This window comes from Acartia tonsa, chromosome 4, assembly GCF_053477335.1.
Source record: "Acartia tonsa isolate MP-2025a chromosome 4, ASM5347733v1, whole genome shotgun sequence".
In the NCBI taxonomy this organism is placed as follows: Eukaryota; Metazoa; Arthropoda; class Copepoda; order Calanoida; family Acartiidae; genus Acartia; species Acartia tonsa.
This window is the reverse complement of record NC_137263.1, coordinates 10,934,364-10,961,309: the sequence shown is the minus strand read 5'-3', so window position 1 is coordinate 10,961,309 and position 26,946 is coordinate 10,934,364. Positions and strand designations below refer to the sequence as shown.

Below are 26,946 nucleotides of genomic sequence, written 5' to 3'. Positions count from 1 at the left end.
GCTAAAAATATTGGCATTCATTTTTTGAAACATATTAGATTCAAGGAATTCGAGATAGTTTTTTTTTCTTAAAGTATAACTTTTTAAAAGGGCACAGGAAACCATAATAATATTTTATGTTTTAGAGACCATAACTGCCCCACTTGGTTTATTTTCCATAAACAAATTATTTGATTGTTAAAAAATACATGGACATTTTGTTATTCGATGTGTCTTATAATAGTTATTCGAATTAGATTAAGACCAGTTTTTAGCCCCGTGTCAACAAAACTGTTTTTAATTTTATGATTTTTATTTTAATATCCATGGAAAATTATCTGTATTACGATTTTTAAGTATGACTGAGAACTGGTTTCGAAGCCATTCTTTTTACTTTTTTGATTTGATTTTCCTAGTGATTGTGGCAAAAAGCACCTTGAAACTACAAGATGGGAGATCTAAGAAAAAGCATTTTTAGCTAACATTCTCTAAAAATAAAGAAAAGATGTATTTAGAGAAAGGAAAGTTGCTAAACCATAATTTTGATTACATTGAATCCAGGGGAGAAAAATCAATATGTTCTAATTGAATGACACGACAAGAAACGATTGAAAAAAAACTTCACGATTTCTTTTCTTGATGATAGCATAACAAACTAACCCGAGTCTTTTTGTGTCCTTAAGCTAGGTGGGAAAGAAATTGTAATTTCTTTTACGATTTTTCAAGACCAAATTCGACCCCTCCCTAAAATAAACTCTAATAAAAGGTTCTAAATCTAATTATAACTCTTATGATCATAAATGGTATTTTGTCTAAATAGATTAAGATTGCTCAAGTAAAAACACTATATTGAATTTAGCGCAATAGGGTTAAATTAAAAAATAGATAAATATTAGTTTTATAAAAAGCTTCAAACGCTGTTTTGGAGATCAAAGTTAACAAATTTACAAAAAGACATCTTTATTGATTTTTATAGACTAGTTTAAAAAGAGAGGGAAGAAAAAATGTCCAATTTTAAATTGACAAATAATTGCTACAAAAAAGCAAAAGAACCCATATGTAGTTTTAAAAGAAAGAAATTGTCTAATAATATATATGTTTTTTTTTTTAGGGTAATCAGAAAATTTTTTCCCAATTTTCAGCATATGTAAGTTTCATTGAGAGGATAAAATCTTAAAATTAAAAACTTACAAAACTGCATGTATTAGATAATCTTTTAAGATAAATTGTGTGAAAAAAAGGCAAATAGAATGAATTTAAATTAAAAGAAAAATAAAGCAGTATGTGATTTAAAATACCAAAACACTTCATTAAACTTTTTTGCTTTTAATGTATCAATATATGGTTCAAGTTTGTCATGCTTAATTAGGTAAAATAATTGACTGGATTTAAAATAATTTTATATGAATGAATCAAACTAAAGCATTGAATGAAAATCTTTCAATGGAAAGAATATTTTTTTTCGTATTCATTCGAATCCGGTGGATAGGAACCGGTTCTCATCCATACGAAAAAACTATGTCTAGCATCGTATTATATCCAGCTTTCTACGAATATAAAAAATGTACAATCATAAGATTAAAACCAGTTTTTTTAGCCCGTGCCTTCGGCACCTCGGGGCTAAAAAACTGGATCTAATCTTATAATTGTACATTCTATATCCACGGAAAGCTGTTTATAATACGATGCGAGAAATAACTAATAATATCTTTTTAAAAATCAAGGATTAAATTATCCATAGAAGCGAGGCTAATTAATTATGATATATAGGATAAACGAAGATTAACAATTTTAGAGAATTTGCATCTTTTAGATTAAAGAAACAAAACAATCTTTTGTAAAACCATGCTAATTATGGACAAACTTACTGTTTGGCATAGAAACCATCATGACTAATAGTACTAGGCATCGCCCCATTCAAAATCAAAATCAATAGAATTATCACATCAAGTCAAATAGCAAAACAGAATATTCTAAAATATGCGACCATCTCTTCTGATAATTTGACTAACATGCCTAAGTTCGAATGGAGCCACCCGTATTTGAAGAACGTACACTTCTGAGAGATATAAAAACTTTGCTTCAAAATGAATGACCAATCTATTCTCTATAGAAAAAAACTAGAAATTATTTGTAAAAAAAAGCCTGGGAACGCAAAATGACAAGATTATTATTATTATCATTGTTTTGGTTGTACAATGATTTTTAACTTTCTCTATTTGAATATAAGTTATAACGGGCAAAAGATTGTGGAAAGATAATTTGGACCAAGGCGGATTTAGTAAGAAAGATATCTTTACTTCTAACTTGTGGATTCGTCCGTATAGTTAGCGTAAGGGTACACGCCAATATTTTGTTTTGTTTTTATACAAAAGATAACTTTGTGTGGAGGGGGCTTATCGTGCACCCTTGTCCAATAGCCCAAAACATTTCTTGGGTCATGACTAAACTTCCCTAAAAATTATGATAACAATCGCTCACTTAAGATCACACAAATACTTCACAATATATGAATAGAGACTGCGCCACTAGTATCAAAGGTTCTTTGTTGTAAAGAGAGAGAGGGGGCAGAAAAATAGGAACCTTTCTGATAGGATTTTTGCCACTAAAATTCTAGAAAGAGACATATTCGTATGTTATACTTGATCTCATAAATTCTTATCTGATATGAATTTCAGAGTTATTATTACCAGAGGATGTTACTCCCCCTTCCCCCGAGTTACATAAATAGATGTTCTCAGTTTTTGTAAAGATTATTTTTTTTGTTTTTGATCTTTTCATGTATATTACGATAAATATTAATATTTTCAAGCTTCCAAGGGCAGAATTTCCCTTATAGAAATTGATTAAATACTAATTTATCTTTCCCATAACAGTAAAACTTTTTGATCGTTTTGTCATTAATGTTTTTTTTCTGTCCTTAAAAATTGTACAATATTTCTTAACTCATTTGTCTATTATATTTATTATGTCTCTTTAGAGTGGTTGTTATGGTTTGGGAGGGTATATATCGTCTCAAGAGGATCACTTCAAAGGGCGTCAAAATAAAACAACTTGTTTTTAATTTATTAATGTGTAAATTTTAATTCTTTTAAAACAGAAAGTTGAAAAGGGTTAAATTTTAAGTGAAAAATAAAAGAAAAATCTTTAAACTATATAAAAAACTACTTAAGATAACAATTTTTAAAGAAAAGAAAGTTTTTATAGATATAAAGTTTTGGAATTTTTTTTGTGGTAATGAAAAGTCACCCCTTGAATATATCTCAAACACACACACACACACACACATCCGTATTTATTAAAATTTTGAATAGGACATCCGGTACTTACAAACACAGAAGCATCATCAAGAGGGAGGGAGGGTTGGGGGAAAGTTTGTGGCATAACAATGAAGTTCAAAACAAATCTGGGGAGATGAATTAATAATTTTCATATGCATACACATCAGCTATCTTTAGACTCAATGTTTGTATAATAAAGTTGTCAAACTTTAACTTCTAACTTGTTGTAGTAAGCTCAAACTCCAACCTTAATTTGGAGGTAGAATATAGCGTATTTGATCTTGCATAAATCTAATCTGGAATAGCCAACACTCAATAACACATATCATCTCGCGCCGTGAAAATAAATGCGCGAAAAATAACTTGAGTCTTAACTTTTTCAGATTATGAGTATAGCTTCTAATGTCATTTAAGAAGGTGCAAGAACCAATCAATATTTTAATCACACTTAAAAACGACACAATTCTTTGGCTGGAGAATCTACCAGCCTCTTGAGGAGAGTTTCAGAACAGATTTTCTCCTATTTCTAGTCCCTGCGACGAAACGCAGTATTCCCTATAATCCTATACTTTGTTAGAATAACTTTGTTCTAATTATAATTGAATGTGACAAATATTTATCAAATAATCAATAAATAATGATATTAGAAGCGTAGCTTGCCCTTCTATAACTCGGGCATGTCCGTCCGTCAGTTTGCATGTTCATCGTTTTACCCTGCCAAGTTGTTTTGTCATAAAATTTTAATTATTTACGTATCAACGAAAGTACGGCTAAATAATTTTCGATATCATACAATAACTATATAATATTTAGTAACATTTTTGCTTATACTGATGAAACTTCTTTGTTTATTGACAAGTTTAAGAATTTTGAAAATGCTGTAACTCAAAAGGCTATAAAATCAAAATTCGTAGATATTTATTGACAATGTCCTTCAAAAATTACTTAAGCTTTTTAATTAAAACTGTCACAAGCAATTATAATTACTGCGCAACCTATGGAAATTATATTGCTTGTGTTTATATAAAGGAAAAGTAAAATAACAAGATATATCTATTTAATTGACAATTATATGCGGGTCGTTATAGATGTCTAATCACGTTCGATCACAAAAGGGGTTACTTTTAAAAACTTTTCTATATTTAGAGACCGTACGTCCATCCGTTCGTAACGGACAGCTCTAATAGTTAGTTTTGGTATGTTAAAATAGTCTTAATGATTTCATACTCTGCATGATGTTTTTTTTAACAGTTAGGTACGATTTAGGAAGCATAGCAACTCTATAATCGTTACCAGAAACTTTCTTTTAAAACATTTTGATTTTTTTTTTGAATAATATAATTGTACTATTCATCTGAATCACTGAGCAATGATTCCTAGGACAACAAGGTACACTATTTTGAAGCGAAGCATCTCTATGAAAAAGTCTAAAAAATGTACGTATGTCCTAAACGGTATCCTAGCGTCTGAATTTAGGACTTCGCTTTTATGGATGTTGTCATCCTTGTTCAAACACAGTGTTGTACCATTTGATGATATGTACTAACAAGAAGTGGTGTTGGAAAAAAATTTACATCACTTTCTCCCCCGCCCCCTCCAAAGTATTAATTACAATTTTTTAGATTTATTGTCAATTGTCATAAACCTGCATGGGTAGAATAGACGTGGATATTATGACAAGGGAAAAATTTTCGTCAATTTAGTTTGCCAATATGGATGTCATTATTAGTCAGTTCGTTCATCCAGTAGGAGGGTAGCGGATGGGGTAAAGAGCTTGGATTGTTATATTAGCTACATTTTTCACTTTTATCAGAGTACATGATAATCTGGTGTAAGATCCAAGTAACAATTAATCCATTTGACCCTGTTTAATACTTTATGGAAAACTTTTGCAATCCTGAACAGACACCATCGCTGTAAGAAGATCGTGGATTAAAGGAGCTGAGTTAAGTATATCAACGGTTTTGAAGATTTAGTTTATCCAATGAGGATTATAATATATACAATAACGAAGCTCCCAACAAATGTTTATACAATTTTTTACAAATGCGAATAAGCGGCTCCGCCATAAGACTAATATTTAAAATTAATGATAATAGCTTTTAAAACTGCATGACGTCATCCATGAAAATTCTTAAAGCCAGTAAATTTTGTTCCTGAAACAGGAGACCAATTTTGGCCAAAGTATCCCGATTGACGTCATATTTTCATCTACTATGACTTCAATCGGATTAGTTTGGCCAAACTTTGTGACCCTTTTTTCCCTTTTCTAGTAAACACTTCAGGTTTAGGTTTAACAGTTAATTAATTCGTGTACCATTGTTTAGAAAGTTGAGCCTGTTATTTTCTATCCTGATATCTTCAGTGGCCTCTCTGCTGGGAGCTTTCATGCCAGAATATTTCTCCTACACAGCTACAAGGTTCTATTGACACTATTACACATTTTTGCAGGGCTCGGCTGTTGCGTGTAAGCCTCAGTGAAAATGGCATGATAGAACTTTAAAATTCAGCTGGATGTTTAAACCTGTTCCTATAAAGCCAATCCATACTTTCGAATTTTTTTTGCACACAATCGGGTTTAAATTTGAGGCTTATGCGCGGCTGCCGAGCCCTGATTTTTGTAGTAGAGAACTAACTTACAACTTCTTCTATTTTAAAGGAGTATTACTAGAAAAAAAATATTTTATGTAAATGAGAGTGAATATTTCTTTGGCCGCTTTTCAACCCTTTCCCCCGCCTTAATAATAAATTTACAGTTTTAGCTTTATAACAAACAAATCGCATTTTTTTGTATAGATTCTTTACAGCCATAGGGGCCCAGGGTATTTTCCTGAGTCCCTTTGCTCTGACTGTTGAAGTTGTGGGTGCTAATCCTGTTCTCCCCTTCCTACCCTGGCCTGTTCAATATAAAACACTCGCAGGTAGGTTACCTTCTTCAACATTGATTCAATCTTTTCGGGTGTTGAAATGTTTAAGTAGGTGTTTTTTATGTTTTGATCTAGAAACGATAACAAGGAAATGGGATAATTAAGAGGTTTCGTGAATGAAATGAATAGTATATTAGCCTATGTTCTAGGTTTTAACAGAACATCGACTGGGCTCTTATAGGTTTTTTAAATGCCTAACCACTGCGGGGAGCTTATTTGTTCATTCATATCTTAACCTAACCTAATCTGTATAGAAATACTTAATAAAATTAATGATTTAACACTCCTGCGTTTGTCCACTCCGACGTTTGGGACTCATGCGTTTGTCCTGGAACCGTCTAGCCCTTACACAAGACACAACCCTTACTTTATGCTGAGCGGTCAGGATATTCCATTCAATTAAAGTATAAATTAACTCTTGAAATTTTGAAATCTAGGTGTTATGATCCAGGCACCTTTTGCAGTTGGCATGGCTGGTCTCAGCTGGCTTGCTATGTATATCAAGTAACCTTTCTACTATTAATTATTTTAAAGATACATTTTTAACCATTCAAATTAAACGATAAGGAGATGCACAGCTCCAGGTGATTTTGGCTCCTAGAGCCTCCTCTCCTTCCTGGAGCGGATGATCTCAATAGTAATACCGGCTCCAAATTTCTCACCTCCTTGTGGAGGTGGAGAGAAAATATAACGATAATGATTGCTTGAGCCGGAGTTATTTTTTGTCACAGGAGCCATTAGGAAAAGCTTTTGGAAAAATTTACATCTATATCTGTAGTTTGCATTTCATATTATAAAGAAAATATCTACAGTTAATTTTTTCAACAAACAAAGATAAAAACTTTAATTCAATAAATTTTGCATTTTTTCAAAGGGACTGGAGTACTTTACAAATGGTTGCCTCTATCATAACATTCTCTCAGGTAAATTTCAGTGAAACCGAGATAAGACAATGGACGATTATTATAAAACAATAAAGATGATTGGTTTAAATTATTTATTTTGATACTTGTATTTTGTACATCCGTACCACTTTCAGCCTAAACCCTTCTGGAGATACGGAAATTGTCATGTATGACGTCATAAAAATTCGTCTAAAAAGGAAGGAAGATATGAGAAGAAGGAAGGGAAACCCATAAAAAGAGATGGATTTAGACGTATTTTTATGGCGTCACACATGACACTTTCCGTATCTCCTCAAATTTTAGTTCAGAAATAGACACCCTTAGTCGCAGCAACACTAAGCCTCAGTCACACTTACTCGAAATCCTTCATTCAGCCGCAGCCAAGTGGATGCCCCGATACCTGGGGGGAAATATGGTATAGGGGACAGTCAACCAATCATACACATCTCTCATCTCGATAAACTCAAGTTCTTTATGCGTTCTTAGGAAAACATTACAGATTTTACCAAGAAAAAAATCTGAATTCCATTTATCTTTAAGTTTTATTCTAGTTGATTTTCTGGTGGTTTACACCCGAGTCTCCCAGGTGGCTGTTAGCTGCGGGAAAGGATGATAAAGCTAAGGTAAGTTATGTCCTATAATATAAAGAGTGTTAAAAAAATAACCGATCGCTCACAATTTGAACCAGCATAAGTACTTAAAATCTTGGAGATAGACCCCATAATGTTTAGAGTTTTTGATGGGGCATGTAAATACCTTTCTTTAGACACCTTAACAATGTTTCTAACTCAATCTTTGCCAATTTGACATAAAAAAGACATTCCCATCCAACTATGAGGCATGACGGCTCTGTCTATTCCTAGTTCTTGATGATTGCCAGGTCTTTCTTTTTGAAGCCAAATTGGCTAAGATTGTGTTAGAACTCTTGTTAAGGTGTCTAAAGAAAGGTGTTTACATGCCCCATCAAAAACTCCAAACATTATGTGGTCTATTTACAAGATTTTAAGTACTTATGCTGGTTCAAATTGTAGGCGATTGGTTTTTAAAAAGACAAATTTGTAATAAAATATGCACTTTCGGTGTAGGGCAAATTTCTCTGCAAGGAACACAGTAATAGTGTCTGACTAATTATGACGTAACAAAAAAATTAGCCAATGAGAGGCCTCTATAAATTTTACCATTGTTCAATAACGGGCTCTCATTAGCTAATTTTTTTTGTTACGTCATAATCAGTCAGACACTATTACTGTGTTCCTCTGCAAGGGCTAGGTCTTAAGCTCTAGGGAGCTGGAAGGGTGAGTAGATTCAAAATTCAATATTGTTTTCTCATTGTCATTGCTTGGGCATGAATTTTATTATCTTTTTTATTAGTTTTAGACCAAAACTGTAAGGTTTATATTGAAAAAAGTGAAGCGATTGGTTTTTATTTTAACACCGTATAAATTGGTAAGTTTTTTTTGTCTGTAGGGAAGGATCTCGCTTACCGGTAAACCGATATGGTTCATCTGTACATTGAAGCTTCTTATAGGTCCAGGGAAAGTTTTTAATCATTTTGTGGGATGGTATCTCCACCATCCGAATAGAAAATAGGCACTATAAAAAGCTTCCATCTTTAAAATATTAAAATAAATTACTATTATAGGTTATCATCGAGAAGGCTGCGAAGATGAATAGAAGGCAAACTTACAATTTTACAAATCAAAGCAACGATGTAGAACTAGAGAGCGCTGATAAACAAACTGAATCTACAAAGGTAATGTTTCATTCAGGGGTGTGTTGGAGAGGAAGGGACAATCAACAACCCCTGGGAAAATTAAATTTTAATTGATGCCCTATCTGACATCCTTTTTCCTGGCTAATCTCTGTGCCATGCGACTTCTTAATTTAGCAAAATGTGCAGAATTAAATAAAATTTAATTCCAGACCTATTTATCCTATTTTTAAGGTAACTGTTGAGATTTTTTCGGTGGTTTAACTCAAAGTGCCTGCCTAGTCGAGCAGTGGCCCCTCTTTCTTAGTTTTATAATAAATTAAAAATAAGGGGGAGAAGCATTTTTACTGGTGTTTATTGTTACTTTAGGCTAGGTTCTACATGGTACAGGGCAGCACTACAGATATGTCGCATTCAATAAACAAACAAAACAGTTAAATTTACTTTAAGTTTTATTACAAATTATGATTAATAAAATATAGATAGACAAGGATGACAACATCCATAAGTAGCGAAGCATAAAAATATGTATAAGAATTTAAAGATTAGTTGTCAAAAGCATGTATTGTATATTAGGAAATAAATCACGAAACCTTTTCAAAATTTGTTTTAATTTCATAATATTTATATTTCAGTAATACGACTAACAGACTGACGGTCAAAGTAAATTACATACTGGATGCTCAAAACAACAGGAAATTTAATTTTGATATTTTTAACTACAAAAATTTTAAAAATCGGACCATAAACACCAAAGATATGAGGAAAAATGTGAAAAATATAAAAATAGCCAAAAACCTGCAAAAAGGCAGTCTGACCACCATTGATGTTTTCTTGAAACGACAGGAAATTTAATTTTGATATCTATAACTGAAAAAAATTTGGAAATCGGACCATAAACACCGAAGATATGGAGAAAAATGTGAAAAATACAAAAATAGCCTAAAACCTGCTAAAAAGCGGTCCTATCGCTATTGATGTTTTATAGTTAATTGTGCTCCTTAATAATGGGAATGTTGTCAAAAAATTTCAGCCTTTTATCTTTTATAGGAGCCGAGAAAATCACGTTTCCCCCAAACTAAGACATACGGACATACAGACAGACGGACATTTCAAATTATAGAGTAGCTTCGCTACTAAAAATGGGTAAATAAGAAATCACAATAAAATAAAGTCTGATAACCAATCAGACTTAATCCACAACATTTGAACAGCAAGCTGGAGTAGTCTCTGTGTCAAATCACAGCAGGACAAAGGTCCATACACTGTAACATATAACACAAGACTAAACTAAGAGAAGCAGGCAGGCAGGCAGACAGGAGCAACTACAGTACTAATGACGTGCAGAATACGTCATTATTACCACAGATATAAAGAATAAAAATAACCCTCTACCTAATTTTACTTTGAAAATAAGCAGAGAAGGGGTTGTTACTGTGCTCAATCTGCACTTAGAAGGAAATCACAATTTCTTCTATACTTTCCAGGGAAGTATTGATGCTGAAGGTACACAATATGGAGTTAGAGACCTTTTCCATCCTACTATTCGTAAAATAAGGTCATATTAAAATTTTAAGTATCTTCTAAAGTAAATGGAATACTAATTCTTTAAAAATTCTTATTAAAGTAATAGGATGTTTATCTTTAAACGAGTTGTCTATTATAGATCTCACCATGCACTGGACTGATTTGGCTCTCCTTAACATGCAATGATAGGTCCCGAAAAGTTTTAGTTTTTACCTCATTCCTTCCAAGAGAAATTGCCCCTAAAAGAACTGCTCACAACCAAACCAATCAAAAAATAAATTCTTTTGTGAAGATGATTAAAGTCCCTCCACAGATTATGTCGTCATTCGAAAAAATAACCAATGAGAGGCCAGCATAAATTTTACCGTTGGTCAATTACAGGGTATAATGGCCTCTCATTGGCTATTCTATCGTATGACGTCATAATCTGTGGGGGGAGGGGACTTTAATCATCTTCTTTTGTATGAATGAACACAAAAATATCTCTGAATTTGTTAACTTTTGTTTTTATTTAGTCTTGTCCTCATGGTTTGCTGGCCTGTTGTTACTCTAGGTAAAATTAATTACCTTCCAGGGATCTTAAGGGATAAGTCAATGGACAATAAATTGATGTATATCTATCTTAATAATGATAAACAAAATTACCCCTTTTATGGATTAAAATTATTGGTTCATATATGATTCAATAAAAGTAATAAAAAAAATTTAAGCCAACGAATAAGAGAGCATGTGTTTTTATAATAACATTAAAAATAAAAAGTGAAATATCCCATTCCTCCCAGATTAACATGAGTCAAAATAAAGATGAACGTACATACTAAAAAACTTTTTATTCATTTCAGGATACTATGGAATAACATTTTCTCTGTCATCTTTGAGTGAAGATATTTTTATAAAGTAAGATTTTCTACCTACTTATTTGTAAAAACAGAGAAAAATCTAGTAAAATTAGTGATCTTGCTGTAGCCACTGAACCGATTAACTTTTAAATTAAAGAGGCTTCACAAGTTCACATTAAGATATATAAGTTTTCCGGAATTTTAATGTTAGGGGGAGATTTGAAATCTGCATCAAATTTTAAGGATTTTTTATAAAATAATTTTTTTGTATAATTCTTTATCTAAATTATCTCGGAAATGCATTTTAAGTTGATTAATTTTGACCAATAGGATAGGTGGATTTTAAACTACCTGCGCTCTAATTGGTTGAATGATGTACGCCATCCAATCAGAGCGCAGATTTTTTAAATCCACCAATCACAGATGCCAAAATTAATTAACTTAAATTGCATTTCCGTTTTTAGATAAAGAATTAGAAAAAACGAATTTTATAAAGAATCCTCAAAATTTGATGCAGATTTCAAATCTCCCCCTAACTTTAAAATTCCGGAAAACTTATATATCTTACTTCACATAGATCTCGGGATAAATTTCTTTCCTGCCTTCTCCCTCCTAGTTTGAATACAGAGCCTCTAGATGCTAAAGTAAATTGTTTTTTTTTACAACCCTATTTTCCTTTGTTTGTTTCTTTATATACTAAAAAGAAAAAGTTAAAAAAGATTTACGTTTGACGTTTATTTTTCGTTGAACTCTCTTTCTAAAATTGGTAAATTTTTTAAAAATTTAATTTCTCTATGGAGGGTGGTGGTACCCTCCCCCAAAATAGTTATAAACCTTCCCGAGACATATGAGAATCTACCCTGTTAAGGAGAAGCCAATCGGTTCAGCGGTTAGCGAGATCCTTCGGTACACACAGACAGACAAACATCCTGTTACTTTAGTATAAGGATAGTCATCGCTATTTCTTTTAAATATAATTGTTCTTGTTTCAGCAACATTATTGGATCCCTGATAGAGATTCCCGCCTATATTATTGTTAGCCTTTTCATGGATTCTTGGGGTAGAAAACCACTCTTCAGTCTGTCTCTACTTATTTCAGGTATGAATATTAACTCAACACTTATATGCTCAGAATAGTTAATAAACTTTAATCTTTTTTATTCTTATAAATTGAATTTTGTTTTCATGCAATTCAGTCATTTATTCTTGAAGGTTAAGCTTAAAATTTCAAACAGCTTCGTTATTATTGGACGCAATCGCCCTTGCTAGTAATTTAAATTTTCACTTTCTCGAAGAATGATTCATCCCAAGTATTGATTTATTAATAAACCTCCAGTCAATTTTTTTTACAAAATAATTTTGGGGCACCCTACCCCCTGTCATGGCCAATGCCCATGAGACTAGTGATTGACAAGTAAGAGAGGGGGGGGGGGGGAGGAGTTTTGACACATTTGCGTAAACAGTGATTATAGGCTTTGTCTTTGGGCCGAGAGGATAGGTTATTAGCAGAGCTGTGGATCCGGATCCGCAAAAAAATGCGGATCCAGATCCTGGGGTAAAAATTTATGCAAATCTACCTAAATTTATATAAAATAGTCACTTACAAAGACATACTCGTGATGAGAGCCAATCTTTAAGGTTTAGGTTCAGACTTAAAAATTAAAAGTATTTTTGACTTCGAGATTAAGGAATAAATATTTTTTGAAAAATTTGGTGATTTATTTTTATTGTCAAGGATCCGGATCCGCACTGACCAAATTTGGAGGATCCGGATCCGCATACAATCAATGCGGATCCGCAACACTGGTTATTAGGGATAAAATCATTCTTGTATGATAAATTTTCCCAAGTTTAAGATTTTTTGGTTTGGCTTTCAGGTTCAGGAGCTGCATGCGTCCAGGTGGTCCCTAGAAAGGCAAAAATTAAATAAAAATTAGGAAAAGAAGTGAACTTATTAACAAAATATGCATCTTTATGAATGTTATTTAGTAATTTACATATTTGAAAAAAAGATTCATATTTCTTTTTCATAAGTTGACCCCTAATTCTATTTTAAAAAAATATTCTTATTTTTACCTGTCCAGTGACCACCTGGAGGCCTGCAGCTCCTGAATCAAAAAATCTAAAAAATTTGGAAAATTTATCATATAAGAATGATTTTATCTTTTATGAACCAATCCTCTCAGTCCAAAGATAAAGCCTATAATTACTGTTTACGCAAATGTGTCATAACTTCCCCCCTCTTGTATATTATTATCAAGAAACTTATACATGAACATTTGTTAAGGAATTTGCTGCATTGTTTGTGGAATCTTGGACGAAGGAGCACTTAGGTTTGTATGATTAAATAATAAATATACTTTGACAATCTCCTTAGAAAAAAAAATTTTATTTTTCCTTAAATTCTAGAAGTTTGGGCCAAAGAAGTTACGATATTACCCCCCTCAAATTAAATCTTATGTCGAAGCTTCTATATTTCAATTGTTAAGGACAAGCCTGGCTATGTTTGGTAAATTCTTTGCCTCTTCAAGTTTTGCTCTGGTATACATGTATACAGCTGAACTATTACCTACAACTATAAGGTTAGAAATATCCTTGGTATATATTTACTCTGGTCTGTATGTATACAGCTGAACTATTACCTTCAACTATAAGGTTAGAAATATCCTTGGTATATATTTACTCTGGTCTGTATGTATACAGCTGAACTATTACCTACAACTATAAGGTTAGAAATATCCTTGGTATATATTTACTCTGGTCTATATGCATACAGCTGAACTATTACCTACAACTATAAGGTTAGAAATATCCTTGGTATATATTTACTCTGGTCTATATGTATACAGCTGAACTATTACCTACAACTATAAGGTTAGAAATATCCTTGGTATATATCTACTCTGGTCTATATGCATACAGCTGAACTATTACCTACAACTATAAGGTTAGAAATATCCTTGGTATATATGTTTACAGCTGAAAATAAATAGTCCTAAATCCTAATTATTATTCTATTTGCCCCAGAGTGCATTACATATATGTTTAGATCCTCTGGTGTCGGAGTGTGCTCCTTGATGGCCAGGATAGGAGGTATCTCTGCTCCACAGATTGCTTTAACTCTCCCAAAGGTTAGAATATTATTAAATTATCAACAATATAGGTATTAAATTTTTGATTTAGTAGAAAATTTAAACACATTAAAACTTTTTCTCTATAGGGAAAGGAGGCGGGGGGAGGTAAATGCTTTTTTTACGTCGTTGTTTTAAGACTTTCAACACTGCACTAGATAAATTTGGCATGACAGTTGCTTTTATTGGTATATATATTTCAAAATATTTGTCTATTAGTTGTCTTGTTAGTTTCTTAAGATAATATTTTCAGACAAGCGCTGGACCCGGATCCCCGTTCTTTGTGATGGGAGCCTGCTCCGTTGCTGGAGGTTTGCTTGCCCTTCTTTTGCCAGAGACTCTGGGTAGCACCCTGCCCACCACCATGAAGGATATTGACGACATCAAGGCGAACGCCAAGCCAATCTGGAAGTGCTATACTGGGCCGAAGAAAGCATAAGGCAGCATAATTGCCAATTATCTATTTTTTTTCAGTGATATTTTTTTGTTTTACCCTAACAATACATTTGTACATTTATTTTTTGTTAACGAAAATAAACATTTGAATTAGGAAAGTTACATAAATGTTTCACCGTTTTCTTTTAAAACTGTCCTTAAAACTTAACAGTCGGGCCCACATGTCAAAATAACGTACATACGTTAGACGTACAGGTAGACATTTAAAGATAACATACAAATAAAAAGGAACCCAACAAGGATGACAACATCCATAAAAGCGAAGCTCTGAAACGGTAGGACAAACGGACATTAACACTTGTATAATGTCAGAACTAAATAATCAGAATGCGAATGTATAAGAGTCAAAGCAAATTTGTTTGATACAGGATAATGATACAGGATAATGATCATGGACATACTTACATTTTTAGGACTTGATTATAGAGTTGCTTCGCTTATAATATTGTACCTTGTTGTCCTAGGAATCAGTTTACAAAAAATCAGACCAATCGGAAAATTAGGTCACATACAAATTTGTTGTTAAAAATGTTAAAAAAATCATCATGTTTAAAATGGACGTACGGACATTCTGGTAATGATTATTGAGTTGCTACGCTTTCTAACTCGTACCTAACTATTACAGGAATCACCATGCAAAATTTTAAATCGATAGGACAATTCTAACATGCCTAAATTAACTAAAAAAGCTATTTAAAAAAGTAAAAAAATTAACATGTTTAAAATGGACGTACGGACATTTTGGTAATGATTATAGAATTGCTACGCTTTCCAAATCGTACCTAACTACTATAGGAATCACCATGCAAAATTTGAAATCGATAGGACAATTCTAACATGCCTAAATTAACGAAAAAAGCTATCCGTGACGGACGGACGTACGGACGGACGGACGTACGGACGGACGGACGGACGGACCGACCCTAATTATAGAAAAGCTTCGCTTTTAAAAATAGTGTCGGTCTGATTATGACATAAAAAAAATTAGCCAATGAGAGGCCATTATTGACCAATGCAATGGTAAAATTTACAGTGGCCTCTCATTGGCTAATTATTTTCTTTACATCATCATCAGTCCGACACTTTTACTGGGTTCATAAAAAGAATTTAAAATTTCAAAGTGCTTGTATTTCAAAAATAAGAAATATAATGCAATATGATATAAGACTATGATATTAACAAAATAAAATACTGATAAAGGATAAATAACACATAATAAGTACCTATGAGTAAATAAAATATTAAATATATATAAATTCATTTCAATTTTTTTTGAGTTGATAGGCTAAGCGTGTTAATAGAAGGCATTAATGCAAAATTGTAAAATTAAGGCATTTTAAAAAGGAAAAAGGAGGTGGCACAAATTTTAAAAATTTCGTAGCAATGTGCAAAAATATCAAAGGGGGGGGGGCGAAAGTGACACTTTTTGTAACCAAAACTAAAAGTCAACAAAGGAACTCAACTAAAAAAAAGAGTTACAGGTCTGAGATTTTGCATGGCAGTTGCTTTATAGGGGTACAATATGGAACTGTGAAGAAACGGCGGCGCAACCGCCGAAAACCGCCGTTTCCCGCCGAAATTTTTTTGCCTTTTCTCGGCGGTTTTCGGCGGTTGCGCCGCCGTTTCTTCACAGTTCCATATTGTACCCCTATAAAGCAACTGCCATGCAAAATCTCAGACCTGTAACTCTTTTTTTAGTTGAGTTCCTTTGTTGACTTTTAGTTTTGGTTACAAAAAGTGTCACTTTCGCCCCCCCCCCCTTTGTCATTAAGTAGCACAAGAATTGACAAAAAAAATCTTACAACTTTGTAATATAGGATTGTAACAGGTTTTTTTAAAAATAAATAGAAAATTTGTGCAATTTAAAAAAACACAATTATTTTAACATTATGATAATGCACTACATAATAAAGTTAAAGAAACTGTTTTATATGAAATAAATATTGTGTTTATAAATATATTAATAAGTATCACAAGTAATATGTTTATGATCTATTGCAAAAAATGTTTTAGGTTAATTTCTCTTATTGTTATCCATATGGTTCTTTGCAAATATAATATTAACAAAATTATTACTAAGCTGCGGTATAGATTTAAGCAGGGGCGGGCAGACGAGGGGTGGGTTTTACCTTCTAGTTGTCAACCCCCAATGACAAGGGTCTAAACCCTCCAGATACACATGCTCTAAATCAGCCAAGGGGTTGCGTCAAGATAAAAATTTCACCCCTCTTGTTGTCAGTATTACAAAACCAAAAGCTCACATCCCCCTCGATTTTGTGTACGCCTCTACATTTAAGGTTGAAGTGTCAAGCAATTTTTAATAAGATTGAAAATTACAATTACCTATTTAGTTAGTTCATATTACTTAAAAGTTGATCAATTAAAACTCAAACATTTTGACTATTAAAGATAAGAAAAGCGCTCACAATAAAATTAGTAATATGTCTATTAAGTGTAAGGCATTGATCTGTTTTCTTTTGTACAGGCTAAATTATAAACATTAATTTATTCTTCTAAAGTTCAGTGTCCAGAACCCATCTGACAAGAATAAAGTCTCCGTCCTCCACAGAATAGAATCCAATATCACGGAGGTCGTTGTCCAGTTCGTCTTTCTGTTCTGGGGTCTTGCTGCTCTGCACATACAGCCGAATTTCGTTGCCACCACTTACTTTTCTAAAAATATTTTATTGATGAAAATTAAACCAAGATCTAATAATGCATAAATATTTCTCGCCTTCTTTGTTTAGGTTATGATAAAAAAACACACGAATTAAGAGAGAAAAAATGCATTTGTCCCGTAATGCAGATCTTTCAGCAAAATATTATTGGCCAAATCTGACATAAAAAATATCATTCAAGGAACAAGCATTTTGTTTGATACTTTTCGGTTTGTTTTAGTAAATATATGTAAAAAAATATCTAGCTGAAGATCAAAAAACATTTACCTATACAGCTCAGGTTACATTAAATAAAATGTATAAATTGGGCAAAGATGGCTAGAAATCAACTAAGAAATTCTATCTTGTCTTGCAATGATTTAAGAAAGAGCAACAATATAGTCTACAATTTATTCTATAATTCTTTAGTTATTAAAATGGTAGATAATTTATATCTTGATTCATTTTGTTAAAAAAATTCTTACTTGTAAAGTCTGCCCACGAGAGCTTTCAGCTTTGCCACGGTCATGCTGAGGGGAATCTTCTTTACAGTATCAGCAGAACCTGCCAGGTCGGGACAACGAAACTTCACACTCACCAACGAAGATTTTATGTTGTTCTCCTGAATAATAAAAGATCATGAAACAAAAGAATTAGAATTCAGTTTTCTTGCATATAAATCCAGGGATCTAAAGGGATAAGACAATGGATATAAATTGATGTATATAACAATAGTGCTACTAATAGTATCCAAAGTTTTGAGCCAAAGAATAAGATAAAGTAGTTTTTGGTTTTATGTCCAATTTTATTACCTTTATGACAAGCTCTCCTTCCTCTGGTTGTCCAAACTTGCCGACAATATCCAAATATCTTCTATGTTCATCACTAAAAACTTTCATAGCCTCATCTTTCTCCGCACCATCCGGCAGTTTTACAACCTTTAAATATTCTAACCCATGCTTTTTATAATAATCTAGCTCGGCCCAATTTCGTTCCTCTTTGGAGATTTCTGTGCCGTTTAAAATTTTGACCGAACTTGACAGTGCTATAATCATAGCCCTTGATGTGGACTCCTTTTCTCGTTGTAGCACTGGGTTGTGACGTAGGCGTAAATCTGTTAAGTTTGATAGTTTATCAAGCTCTCCGATATATTTCCATTCTTCTAATAAATTGCTAATAATCTGTAAGGACTTCAGGTTCTTGAATTCTTTTGTGATATTTATGGTTTTAATTTTGTTGTGGTTAAGACGGATACGTTCAAGGCTGCTGATAGTATCTAGGCTATCAACTGGGTCCCAAGAGGTAAATAAATTTTCATCTAGATCTATTTCTTTAAGAACAGGAAATTTTCCTTCGGTTACTTTAACATTACTAAGGCCATTGCTGTGAACCTGCAGCACTTCCAGGTTCGGGAGGTCACCAGCTATAATTTCAATATCCTGCCAGGTATAGTCCATGTCACCAAGAACAAGATGGCGGATGTTAACGAGGCTTTCCACTGGAAAATGTTCTGGGACTGGTATTCTATTCTCACTAAGGTTCACAACTTGAATAGGTACCTAAGAATAATATTTTCAATTATAATCCAATCTTTCAATAAATCCGTTCAGTATCAGGGATCTAAGGGGATAAGATAATGGCAAATACATTTATGTAAATCCCCAACAATGATAAACAGAATTATCCCTCTGTAGATTAAAATTATTTGTTGAAACGTTTGAACACTCAACTAAACGAACCAACAAAGACAACGAAAAAGAATAGTTATTTCTTTCATCGTATTATAAACGGCTTTCCGCGGATATAGAATGTACAACCATAAGATTAAAACCAGTTTTTTAGCCCCGAGGTTTTAAAGGCACGGCTAAAAAAACTGGTTTTAATCTTATGATTGTACATTTTTATATTCGTAGAAAGCTGGATATAATACGATGCTAGACATAGTTTTTTTGTATGTACCGGTTCCTATCCACCGGATTCGAATGAATACGAGAAACGTTATTATAAAACTTTTGGACCATTGTCCCCTCTCTCTCTCTCTCTGTAGTTCAGTATCCATAGATAGTGTAATTATTCTTTATATAGAGTTTATGTTATAAAAGTGGTGTGTAAATCATATTGATAACAGTTTTAAAACAATGACATTTGTGATAGGAGTTTTTTGAGATGACCCGAACTTAATTGGTTTGGTTTCATAGATTAAACGAAAACATCAATAAAAACTAATGTCGCCAACATAATCAAAATCAATATTTTTAGTTTCTGTAAACTTGTGCTAGAAATAATAATATATATTACTGTAATTCTTTTCATTTTCTTACACTATTAACATTAATACCTGAGAAAGCAGTTTTGCAAGCTTAGGCCAACTACTGATCAGGTTCTTGGACAGGTCGATGTCTCTGACCGCTGGCAGGTTGGCCAGCAGGTCAACATACTCGTCGTTGATTCTCATATTTGTCAGGGATATGGATCTAAGTTTGTCTAATTGACACTGTGCTCGATTTACTTTGTCAAATCCAACAACCTAAAATTGTATATAATTGTACCTAAAAGATTGTATTCAATAACTTTAAAAAATCTGTTGATTCGTGTTTGCGTATGAAAGAAAAGCCAATAATAATATCTATTTAAGGAATGATTAGAAAATTAAATAAAAATAATTTCAAGTAGATTGATAGGCGCTCCTCTCCATAAAAATAAATTGGCCCCAAGGTCTGCTATTCAGCCAATTAATTCCATTTGAAATTGCCGAAAATTAAATATTTTTTTTCTGTAACTGAAAGGGAAGTGGGTAAGAAGGGAGAGAAAAAGGAAAGGGAGTTGAGGGGAAATTTTCACTTAAAATTGTTTGTCAGAATCACATTCCTTTTTTCCTGCTTCAAATAGACGGTGCACTATTACTAATATTACATACTTCCGATGGGCAATAATGCAAACCTTGTGATTTACTTGTTAATATTTACCCAGGTGTATATTTTAACCAACAAGTGAAATAAATCTTACATAATATTTTGGAGGGAAATGGATCGTCAATTTTACTATGTGTTACCCCCAGCGAAAACTGAAAACCACGTATAGGTTTCGTAATTTTATTCGAATTAATTTCGTTATTGGTATAAGCTGATATTTACCTCAACAAATCTTGCTCCAATTTCATTTTTAAAGTTGATCATAGTATCCTGTTCTACTCCGGCGGTTTCCCCCTCCACAAGGCCATACCGCTCGTTAGTACCTGCCAGAATGTCACGCCCAAGGTCAACCTGGATGCGAGTAAGGTTTGTGTATTTTTCAGATTAAAAAAAATAAATACTTTACTTGGAGATGCGAGTGTATAATTAGCAAATCTAACAAGAATGATAATATCAATAACAGCGAAGCATATCACAGTTTGACAAACGAACATATACACTTAGTACAACATAGGTAATTTTAATTAAAAGGTCAACGCCAATTTTAAAAAATTAAATTGTTAATTGCTTAAATAAAGGATGCTTTTAGAATATACTTGCTTATAACAACGTTCTAGGAAGGAACATTCCAAATATCAAGTTTTAAGGTCTACATTAATTTTGTAAAACATTTATGTGAAACGTTTTAAGTGGACTCAAGCAATTTTTGAAAATGATTAGGGTTGCTTCGCTTTATACATTATAACTTTCTGTTATATAAATCATAATGAAAATTATTTTTCGATAGGACGACTCTAACATGGCCATTAATAGGTATATTTATTTTACCCAAGTTATTATAGTATAAAATATTCACAAACTTAAATCTAGAATTTGATAAAATATCCTTATAATCGAATGAACAAATACAAAACTAAATCGAGTAAAGGTATAACAGAAAAATAAAAATTGCGGATTATCTAGTTATTTATTTCATTGTATCTGTAGGAAAGGCTAAGAATGAGAACTAAAAGCTGTCAAATGCAAACATCAAAATAAAATAAAAATACACATAGGATTTATTTAACATGAAAATGAAATGAAATCTAAAGGTCTTCCGGTATGGTTGGTCAATGAGAATACCTAGCTTTATCTTAATAGTTTTTCCTTCTTGATTGTGATTTTCGCTTTCATTTTCTATATTATAGAATATATCTCATCCACACAAACCTAACCTTGTTTAATCTAATAAACGAAGATGAAGTAGGACTAGAACATTTAGGCTGGAAATACTGAACTCCTTCGTGGGTTCCAGCATGCTTGCCTCTGGTGGAATCATCCCACTCCACACCCAACCATTCACCCTTGGTATCTCCAACCTTTCCTTGAAACATAACCGTAGCATAATGTCCACCGTCTATACTTACAACCCTCCGTCCTAATAACACATCATTTTGCTCCGCAAGATCTAAATCTGGCATATTTCTTTGTTTTTACACAAGCTAATTAATATTGCTTGTGTTGTTAATCTGAAATAATGAAACCTGGTGACAAGAATTAACACTATCACTGGATTGTTAGTGGGGGGTGAGTATTTATTTCAAGTGTTTACAATAATAGTAATATTCGCAGCGATAGCAACTTTTTGAAAGTTAATAGCGGTAAGTGCCACAACAAGAGAGGTGGAGTTGTTTAAAGCATGAATTTAATCATATTAAAGTAGTGCATTCAAGACAAGATCATTTAAAAAATCACAATATTATTTGATAAAAAATTATCAAAATTAACCACGGATTGTGTTGACAATATCATCAATCTTGAGGATTGAGCGAACAGTCTCGGTGGCTAGGGTGATGGCGCTGGTAGACACCAAGAGTGGCTGTACAACATTCTCCTCCAGGATGTTGGAAATGCAGCCCTTGCGCACGTTGATGCCAGCTGTCTTCTCTCCAAGAGCGTGACGGTTACGCAACTCTGTCACAGTTCCAATTGGGTTAAGACCAGCGTTCTCGCTCAAAGTGTAGGGAATAATCTCCATGGCCTCTGCAAAAGCTTTGAAGCAATAGGCGTCTGGGCCGGTCAACGTGTTTGCATGCATCATCAACTCTCTGGAAACTTCAATTTCAGGGGCACCACCTCCAGCAATCAGGAAACGTTTCTTTACCAGACAACGGATTACGCAGAGAGCATCGTGCAGAGATCTAAATCAATGGTAGTATTAACAGCAATATATTCAATATACATTTAATACTCAAATTGATGATCTTATAAAATGTTTGACGTTTTTCTTTAATAATTTTTAATTTTTAAAATACACACTGCACTGTAACGACTCGATTGCATGTAAACTTAAACAAACAAGCTTGGAATATAGATATACAACTACTTAATGATTTTCGTTTAAGAATTAGATTTACTGAGTATGACACAAAATCAGGGGTGCATATTTTCAAATTTGACCCTGCTGAGGGGGGGGGGAATAGAAAATATGTGGTTGGGGGGGAAAAAATGTAAAAATTAAGAGAACTGGAAGCATTTTTTGGGGGGGATGGCAATCCGGATACGGAATCCACCCAATTTTTGGGCAAATTTTGGAATCCGTTTTTTAATAGCGGATTCCGGATTCTTAATTGGTGGACTAAAATTACAAATTCAAATAACAGTTTTTTTTTCAGACAAAACTTTTTTAAATTGTGGCAGACATATACCTAAAAAGTATTTTATTGTTTCTTCTTAACTACAGGTATAATGGTAGCTAGCATCCAAAGTTGCGTTTTTTGTAAGTATTTTTCATTTCACAGCTTTTCATGCTTCATTTATTTTTTTAAAAGCTTTTTTTAAAAATACTGCTAGGTTACAGAATACGCCACTTTTTTTTGACGGATTCTTTTATCCAGAATCCGAATCCGGCCCCAAAAATTCGACGGATTGCCATCACTAATTTTTTTTCTATTTTTCTCACCTTTTTGGTGAAAAAAACGGATGGTGGGATAATACGAATAAAATAAAGAATTTTGAAAATATTTTTCCATTTTATTTCCTTCCTGGCGTTATCCTATTAATTTTTTTTCTTCAATTTTTCAGCTTGGCAGGGTAGCGGGCCGAGCGCCTGCGGCTAGGCAGGCCAGGGGGCCGTTTTTCTGGGGGGAGGGGGGGGGGTGGATATAAAAATTGTCAAATTTTGAGAAAAATTTCCTAAGAGGATAATACCTCCTTCCGTGCTGGAAAAAACTAGAAGGGAAAAAAAATTTGCAGCCGGGGAAAAAAATCTTTTGCAGAATGTACACCCATGTATATAATTTTCTATCTTATTATGTTGCTTCTTACTTATGATGTGCGTTTGTTATTGCTTTGCTAATTTTAGAAGTTCAAAGATAACCAAACCTGTGAGCTTCGTCCAACATAAGTTTATTGGAACCACGAATAATCAAGGAGACAGTCTTTCCAGGATTGGCAATACCAGAAAATTTTACACACTTGCTTGTACCAGTCTGAATCTAAATAAAAGAAAAATGATTTAAGTTCAAAATCAGGATAAAAATATTTTCATACCCATCTAAAAAAAAATAAGTTTCTATACTTTGAAGTGAAGAAATATATTACCTCTTCAACAAGTTCAGCGGTTGCTAGATTTTCTGGAGTAAAGTGATCCAAGCTGGCAATAGGTCTGCAATTCAAAGACTTGCAAAGGAACTCAACATCCTCGCGTTCAATATCCTTGATGACCATAATCTTAGTCTTGTCGAAGAAATGGACGGCCAAGTCTGACAGTGCATCTCTGAGAATTGACTTTTGGATAAGAAGAACGTTGCATCCAGCCTTCTTGATCTGTTTGACAATGTTCAGGATGTAGGCGCGCTCCTCTTTCAATACACGGTCCATGGCAGCATAGTCAGAAACGACAACCTAAATAAAAAAAAAGAAAATAAATAGTTATGTTACAAGCCTTTCATTGTAAATGTATTTAATATGTACTTCCAAACGTAAGAATTTGCTAAAAACCTATTATTATATTCATGGGCGTCCTAGCTTTTTTATTTGGGGGGGGAGGGAATTTGCATTTGGGGGGGGTAAAATGGCGCGCCGCAAATTTTTTTTATCCCCCCCCCAAATTTTTACCCCGGGGGTAAAATTTGCTTGGGAGGGGGGGGATATTTATCCCCCGTGAAATCTGTTGGGAGGGGTAAATTTTGTTTAACCCCCCCCCCCCAAATTTTACCCCCGGGGTAAAAATTTTGGGGGGGTAATTTGATAATGTATTAAAAGGGGTAGTTTCACGAAATGCATTTAAACTTAATTTAGTGAACCGCATATTTTATCCTGGTTAAATGGTTAAACTACATTTATATGGCATATATTTGAAAAAATTTCAATTTTCTACCACATAGTTTTCAGGGGTGTATATTCTGCATAAGATTTATTTTTTTTCCCCGGCTACAAATTTTTTTATTTTTTTCCCCCCCTTGTTTTTTCTCTTCAAGTAGGGGGAAAATGAAAAAATATTTAAAGAACTCTATATTTTATTTATTTTATCCCTCATACCACACATTTTTTTAGTTTTTTTCTCCAAAGAGGGGGGGGAAATGGAAAAAATGTTTTCAGTTTTCTTAATTTTTATATTTTTTTTCCCTCCAACCACTTATTTTTTATTTTTTTTCCCCCCCCCTTAGCCGGGGATCCCATGCAGAATATACACCCCTGATAGTTTTTAAAATGTCAAGACTTGAAAATCGTCTTTTTAAATTGCATATATCACAAAAAAGACAATTTTCAGGTCTTGATATTTTAAAAACTACGTGGTAGAAAATTGAATTCATTTCAAATATATGCCATATAAATGTAGTTTACCCATTTAACCAGGATAAAATATGCGGTTCACTAAATTAAGTTCAAATGCATTTCGTGAAACTACCCCTTTAGTAGTAAAAATGCGCGCAAAGCGCGGCAAAATTTTTTTTTAGGGATTTTTTTATTTTGGAGGGGGTATTTCCCCCCCTAAAATTGTTTGGGGGGGGGGGGGGTAAATATCCCATTCCTGAATGGTTGGGGGTAAATTTTAATTAGAGAGGTAAAATGAAAAATATTTTGGGGGTGCCTACGGCACCCCTAAATTCGTTTGGGGGGGGGGTAATCACCCCATTACCCTCCCCCCCTTTGGACGTCTATGATTATATTGAATAACTCAATATAAAAATATAACTAACCTGGTTGTCCATATCAGTTTTAGGTGGAGACACCTGGAACTGAATAAAACCAATCTTTGCCTTCTCCATACGCTTGGGACCATTTACATTAGAGGTCTTCTGCTCCAAAACCAGGCCATCGACCAGTTCTGTGTCATCAACAGTTCCACCGAGCTTCTTGATCACCTTGATATCCTTCAGGTTAACATTGTTCTCTCTGGCAGGGTCAACAATCTTCAATACTGAATCAACAGCAATTGGGGACAACTCAGCGCTGTTCTGAGAGACGACTTTGGAGCACAGTGAAGTTGTGGCGGACTTCAGAAGGCTTTCACGGTCGTTTAAGTCAACAGGGATGGACATGTTTATCAAAATTTCGACAGACTTAGCTGCAGCCTTCTGGAAGCTGTCTGAAATAGTTGTAGGGTGAATACCCTTTGCCAACATCTTCTCAGCGGCACCAAGGAGGCTACCAGCCAAAACAACAACTGAAGTTGTACCATCTCCAGCCTCAATATCCTGAGCTTTGCTGAGCTCCACCAACATTTTGGCTGCAGGGTGCACAACCATCATCTGGTTCAAAATTGTTGCTCCGTCATTGGTGATTGTAACCTCACCCTTGGGATCCTGGATCATTTTATCCATGCCTCTTGGTCCCAAGCTGGTACGGACTGCGTCGGAGAGCGCTTTCGCTGCTTGGATGTTACTTTTACGGATTTCTTCTGGCTTTGAGTTCTTGGCCCTCATGAGCCCACCCCCTCCTGTCTTTTTCATGTCTCCGGCAGTCATTATTTCCTCTGAAATTGTCATTTAAATAAGATATAATTACTAACACGCACGAAAATACTTAACATATACTAGCTAGCGAACACAGGACAAGACTATTAGTGACAAATTAAATGGATTGGTTACCTTTTATGAGATTAAATTAATTTTAAATGCGCACAACGTTCGTTTATTTTTAAACAAAGTTTATTTCTTTTCCACCACACTTATTAAATTTAACCAACCAAAGAATTTTTTATCCAATCTTAACCAGACAAATGCCATCTAGCTAAAAAAGATGCGTAGATTTCATTTCTGGCAACCAGAAAATCCGCAGAAATCGAATTCACGAGATCCAAAAAAGTTTCATTAAAAAAAACCTTACACCAAAAATAACAAACAATAATTATAACGACGACTTAGTTTCTTTTTCCTGTTTAATACGAATATTGAAACTAATTTTCAGGCATGCATGTTTGTTGGTATAGTACTTTTTTTAGAAACCAAAATACAGACATATATAAAACTACGAAATTGTATATTAGTCACTAGAAAGATTATATTTTTTTTCTTGCTTTAAACAACTTTTTGTACATAAAAACCCGTAATGTCTTCATTATTGACACAAACATGCATGCTGTATAGTTTTAAAAAAATTAGTCAAATAAAATACCTGATTAGAATACAAAGCAAG

The 26,946-nt window shown here is 33.5% G+C and overlaps 3 protein-coding genes across 4 annotated transcripts in view; 1 reads left to right on the top strand and 2 right to left on the bottom strand.

Moving 5' to 3' along the window:
• Positions 1–14,854, top strand: part of LOC145316044 (organic cation transporter protein-like) — a 161,057-nt gene extending 146,203 nt beyond the window's left edge. The window contains exons 6-19 of the mRNA XM_080156331.1: positions 5,588–5,680; positions 6,057–6,181; positions 6,625–6,691; positions 7,062–7,110; positions 7,644–7,715; positions 8,735–8,845; positions 10,291–10,361; positions 10,846–10,883; positions 11,173–11,227; positions 12,162–12,268; positions 13,457–13,502; positions 13,659–13,751; positions 14,219–14,300; positions 14,554–14,854. Coding sequence (XP_080012457.1) covers positions 5,588–5,680; positions 6,057–6,181; positions 6,625–6,691; positions 7,062–7,110; positions 7,644–7,715; positions 8,735–8,845; positions 10,291–10,361; positions 10,846–10,883; positions 11,173–11,227; positions 12,162–12,268; positions 13,457–13,502; positions 13,659–13,751; positions 14,219–14,300; positions 14,554–14,739 — 1,195 coding nt within the window. The 3' untranslated portion in view covers positions 14,740–14,854. The remainder of the gene's footprint in view (positions 1–5,587; positions 5,681–6,056; positions 6,182–6,624; positions 6,692–7,061; positions 7,111–7,643; positions 7,716–8,734; positions 8,846–10,290; positions 10,362–10,845; positions 10,884–11,172; positions 11,228–12,161; positions 12,269–13,456; positions 13,503–13,658; positions 13,752–14,218; positions 14,301–14,553) is intronic.
• A 1,843-nt stretch (positions 14,855–16,697) lies between these two features.
• On the bottom strand, positions 16,698–21,851 carry Tbce (Tubulin-binding cofactor E). 2 transcript variants are annotated; one of them, XR_013878277.1, is made up of 7 exons: positions 21,540–21,851; positions 20,548–20,676; positions 19,752–19,940; positions 18,226–18,972; positions 17,899–18,035; positions 17,150–17,429; positions 16,698–16,748 (listed from the first exon to the last, which is right to left on the bottom strand). XR_013878277.1 is itself a non-coding variant. In XM_080156332.1 (6 exons), exons 1-6 carry the CDS (start codon positions 21,783–21,785, stop codon positions 17,270–17,272), a joined length of 1,608 nt encoding a protein of 535 aa, XP_080012458.1. In that variant the 5' UTR covers positions 21,786–21,851; the 3' UTR covers positions 17,144–17,269. The 2 variants fall into 2 exon arrangements, 1 of the variants encoding a protein (XP_080012458.1); XM_080156332.1 differs by lacking the exon at positions 16,698–16,748 and having other exon boundaries at positions 17,144–17,429.
• On the bottom strand, positions 21,833–26,478 carry CCT4 (chaperonin containing TCP1 subunit 4). The gene is made up of 4 exons (XM_080156333.1): positions 25,509–26,478; positions 23,908–24,210; positions 23,689–23,801; positions 21,833–22,505 (listed from the first exon to the last, which is right to left on the bottom strand). Exons 1-4 carry the CDS (start codon positions 26,295–26,297, stop codon positions 22,088–22,090), a joined length of 1,623 nt encoding a protein of 540 aa, XP_080012459.1. The 5' UTR covers positions 26,298–26,478; the 3' UTR covers positions 21,833–22,087.
• Positions 26,479–26,946: the final 468 nt, after the last annotated feature.

Bases quoted from the DNA above. Each gene is read 5' to 3' on its own strand.
- CCT4 (XM_080156333.1), bottom strand. From the start codon at position 26,297: ATGACAATTTCAGAGGAAATAATGACTGCCGGAGACATGAAAAAGACA. The intron at 24,211-25,508 runs GTTAGTTATATT...TTTTTTATTTAG, and splicing joins AAACTGATATGGACAACCAG to GTTGTCGTTTCTGACTATGC. The intron at 22,506-23,688 runs GTTTGGTTATCT...CCATTGATTTAG, and splicing joins ATGTTGGACGAAGCTCACAG to ATCTCTGCACGATGCTCTCT.
- Tbce (XM_080156332.1), bottom strand. From the start codon at position 21,785: ATGCCAGATTTAGATCTTGCGGAGCAAAATGATGTGTTATTAGGACGG. The intron at 18,036-18,225 runs GTAATAAAATTG...TTTATTATTCAG, and splicing joins AAGGAGAGCTTGTCATAAAG to GAGAACAACATAAAATCTTC. The intron at 17,430-17,898 runs GTAAGAATTTTT...AAATATTTTTAG, and splicing joins CTCGTGGGCAGACTTTACAA to AAAAGTAAGTGGTGGCAACG.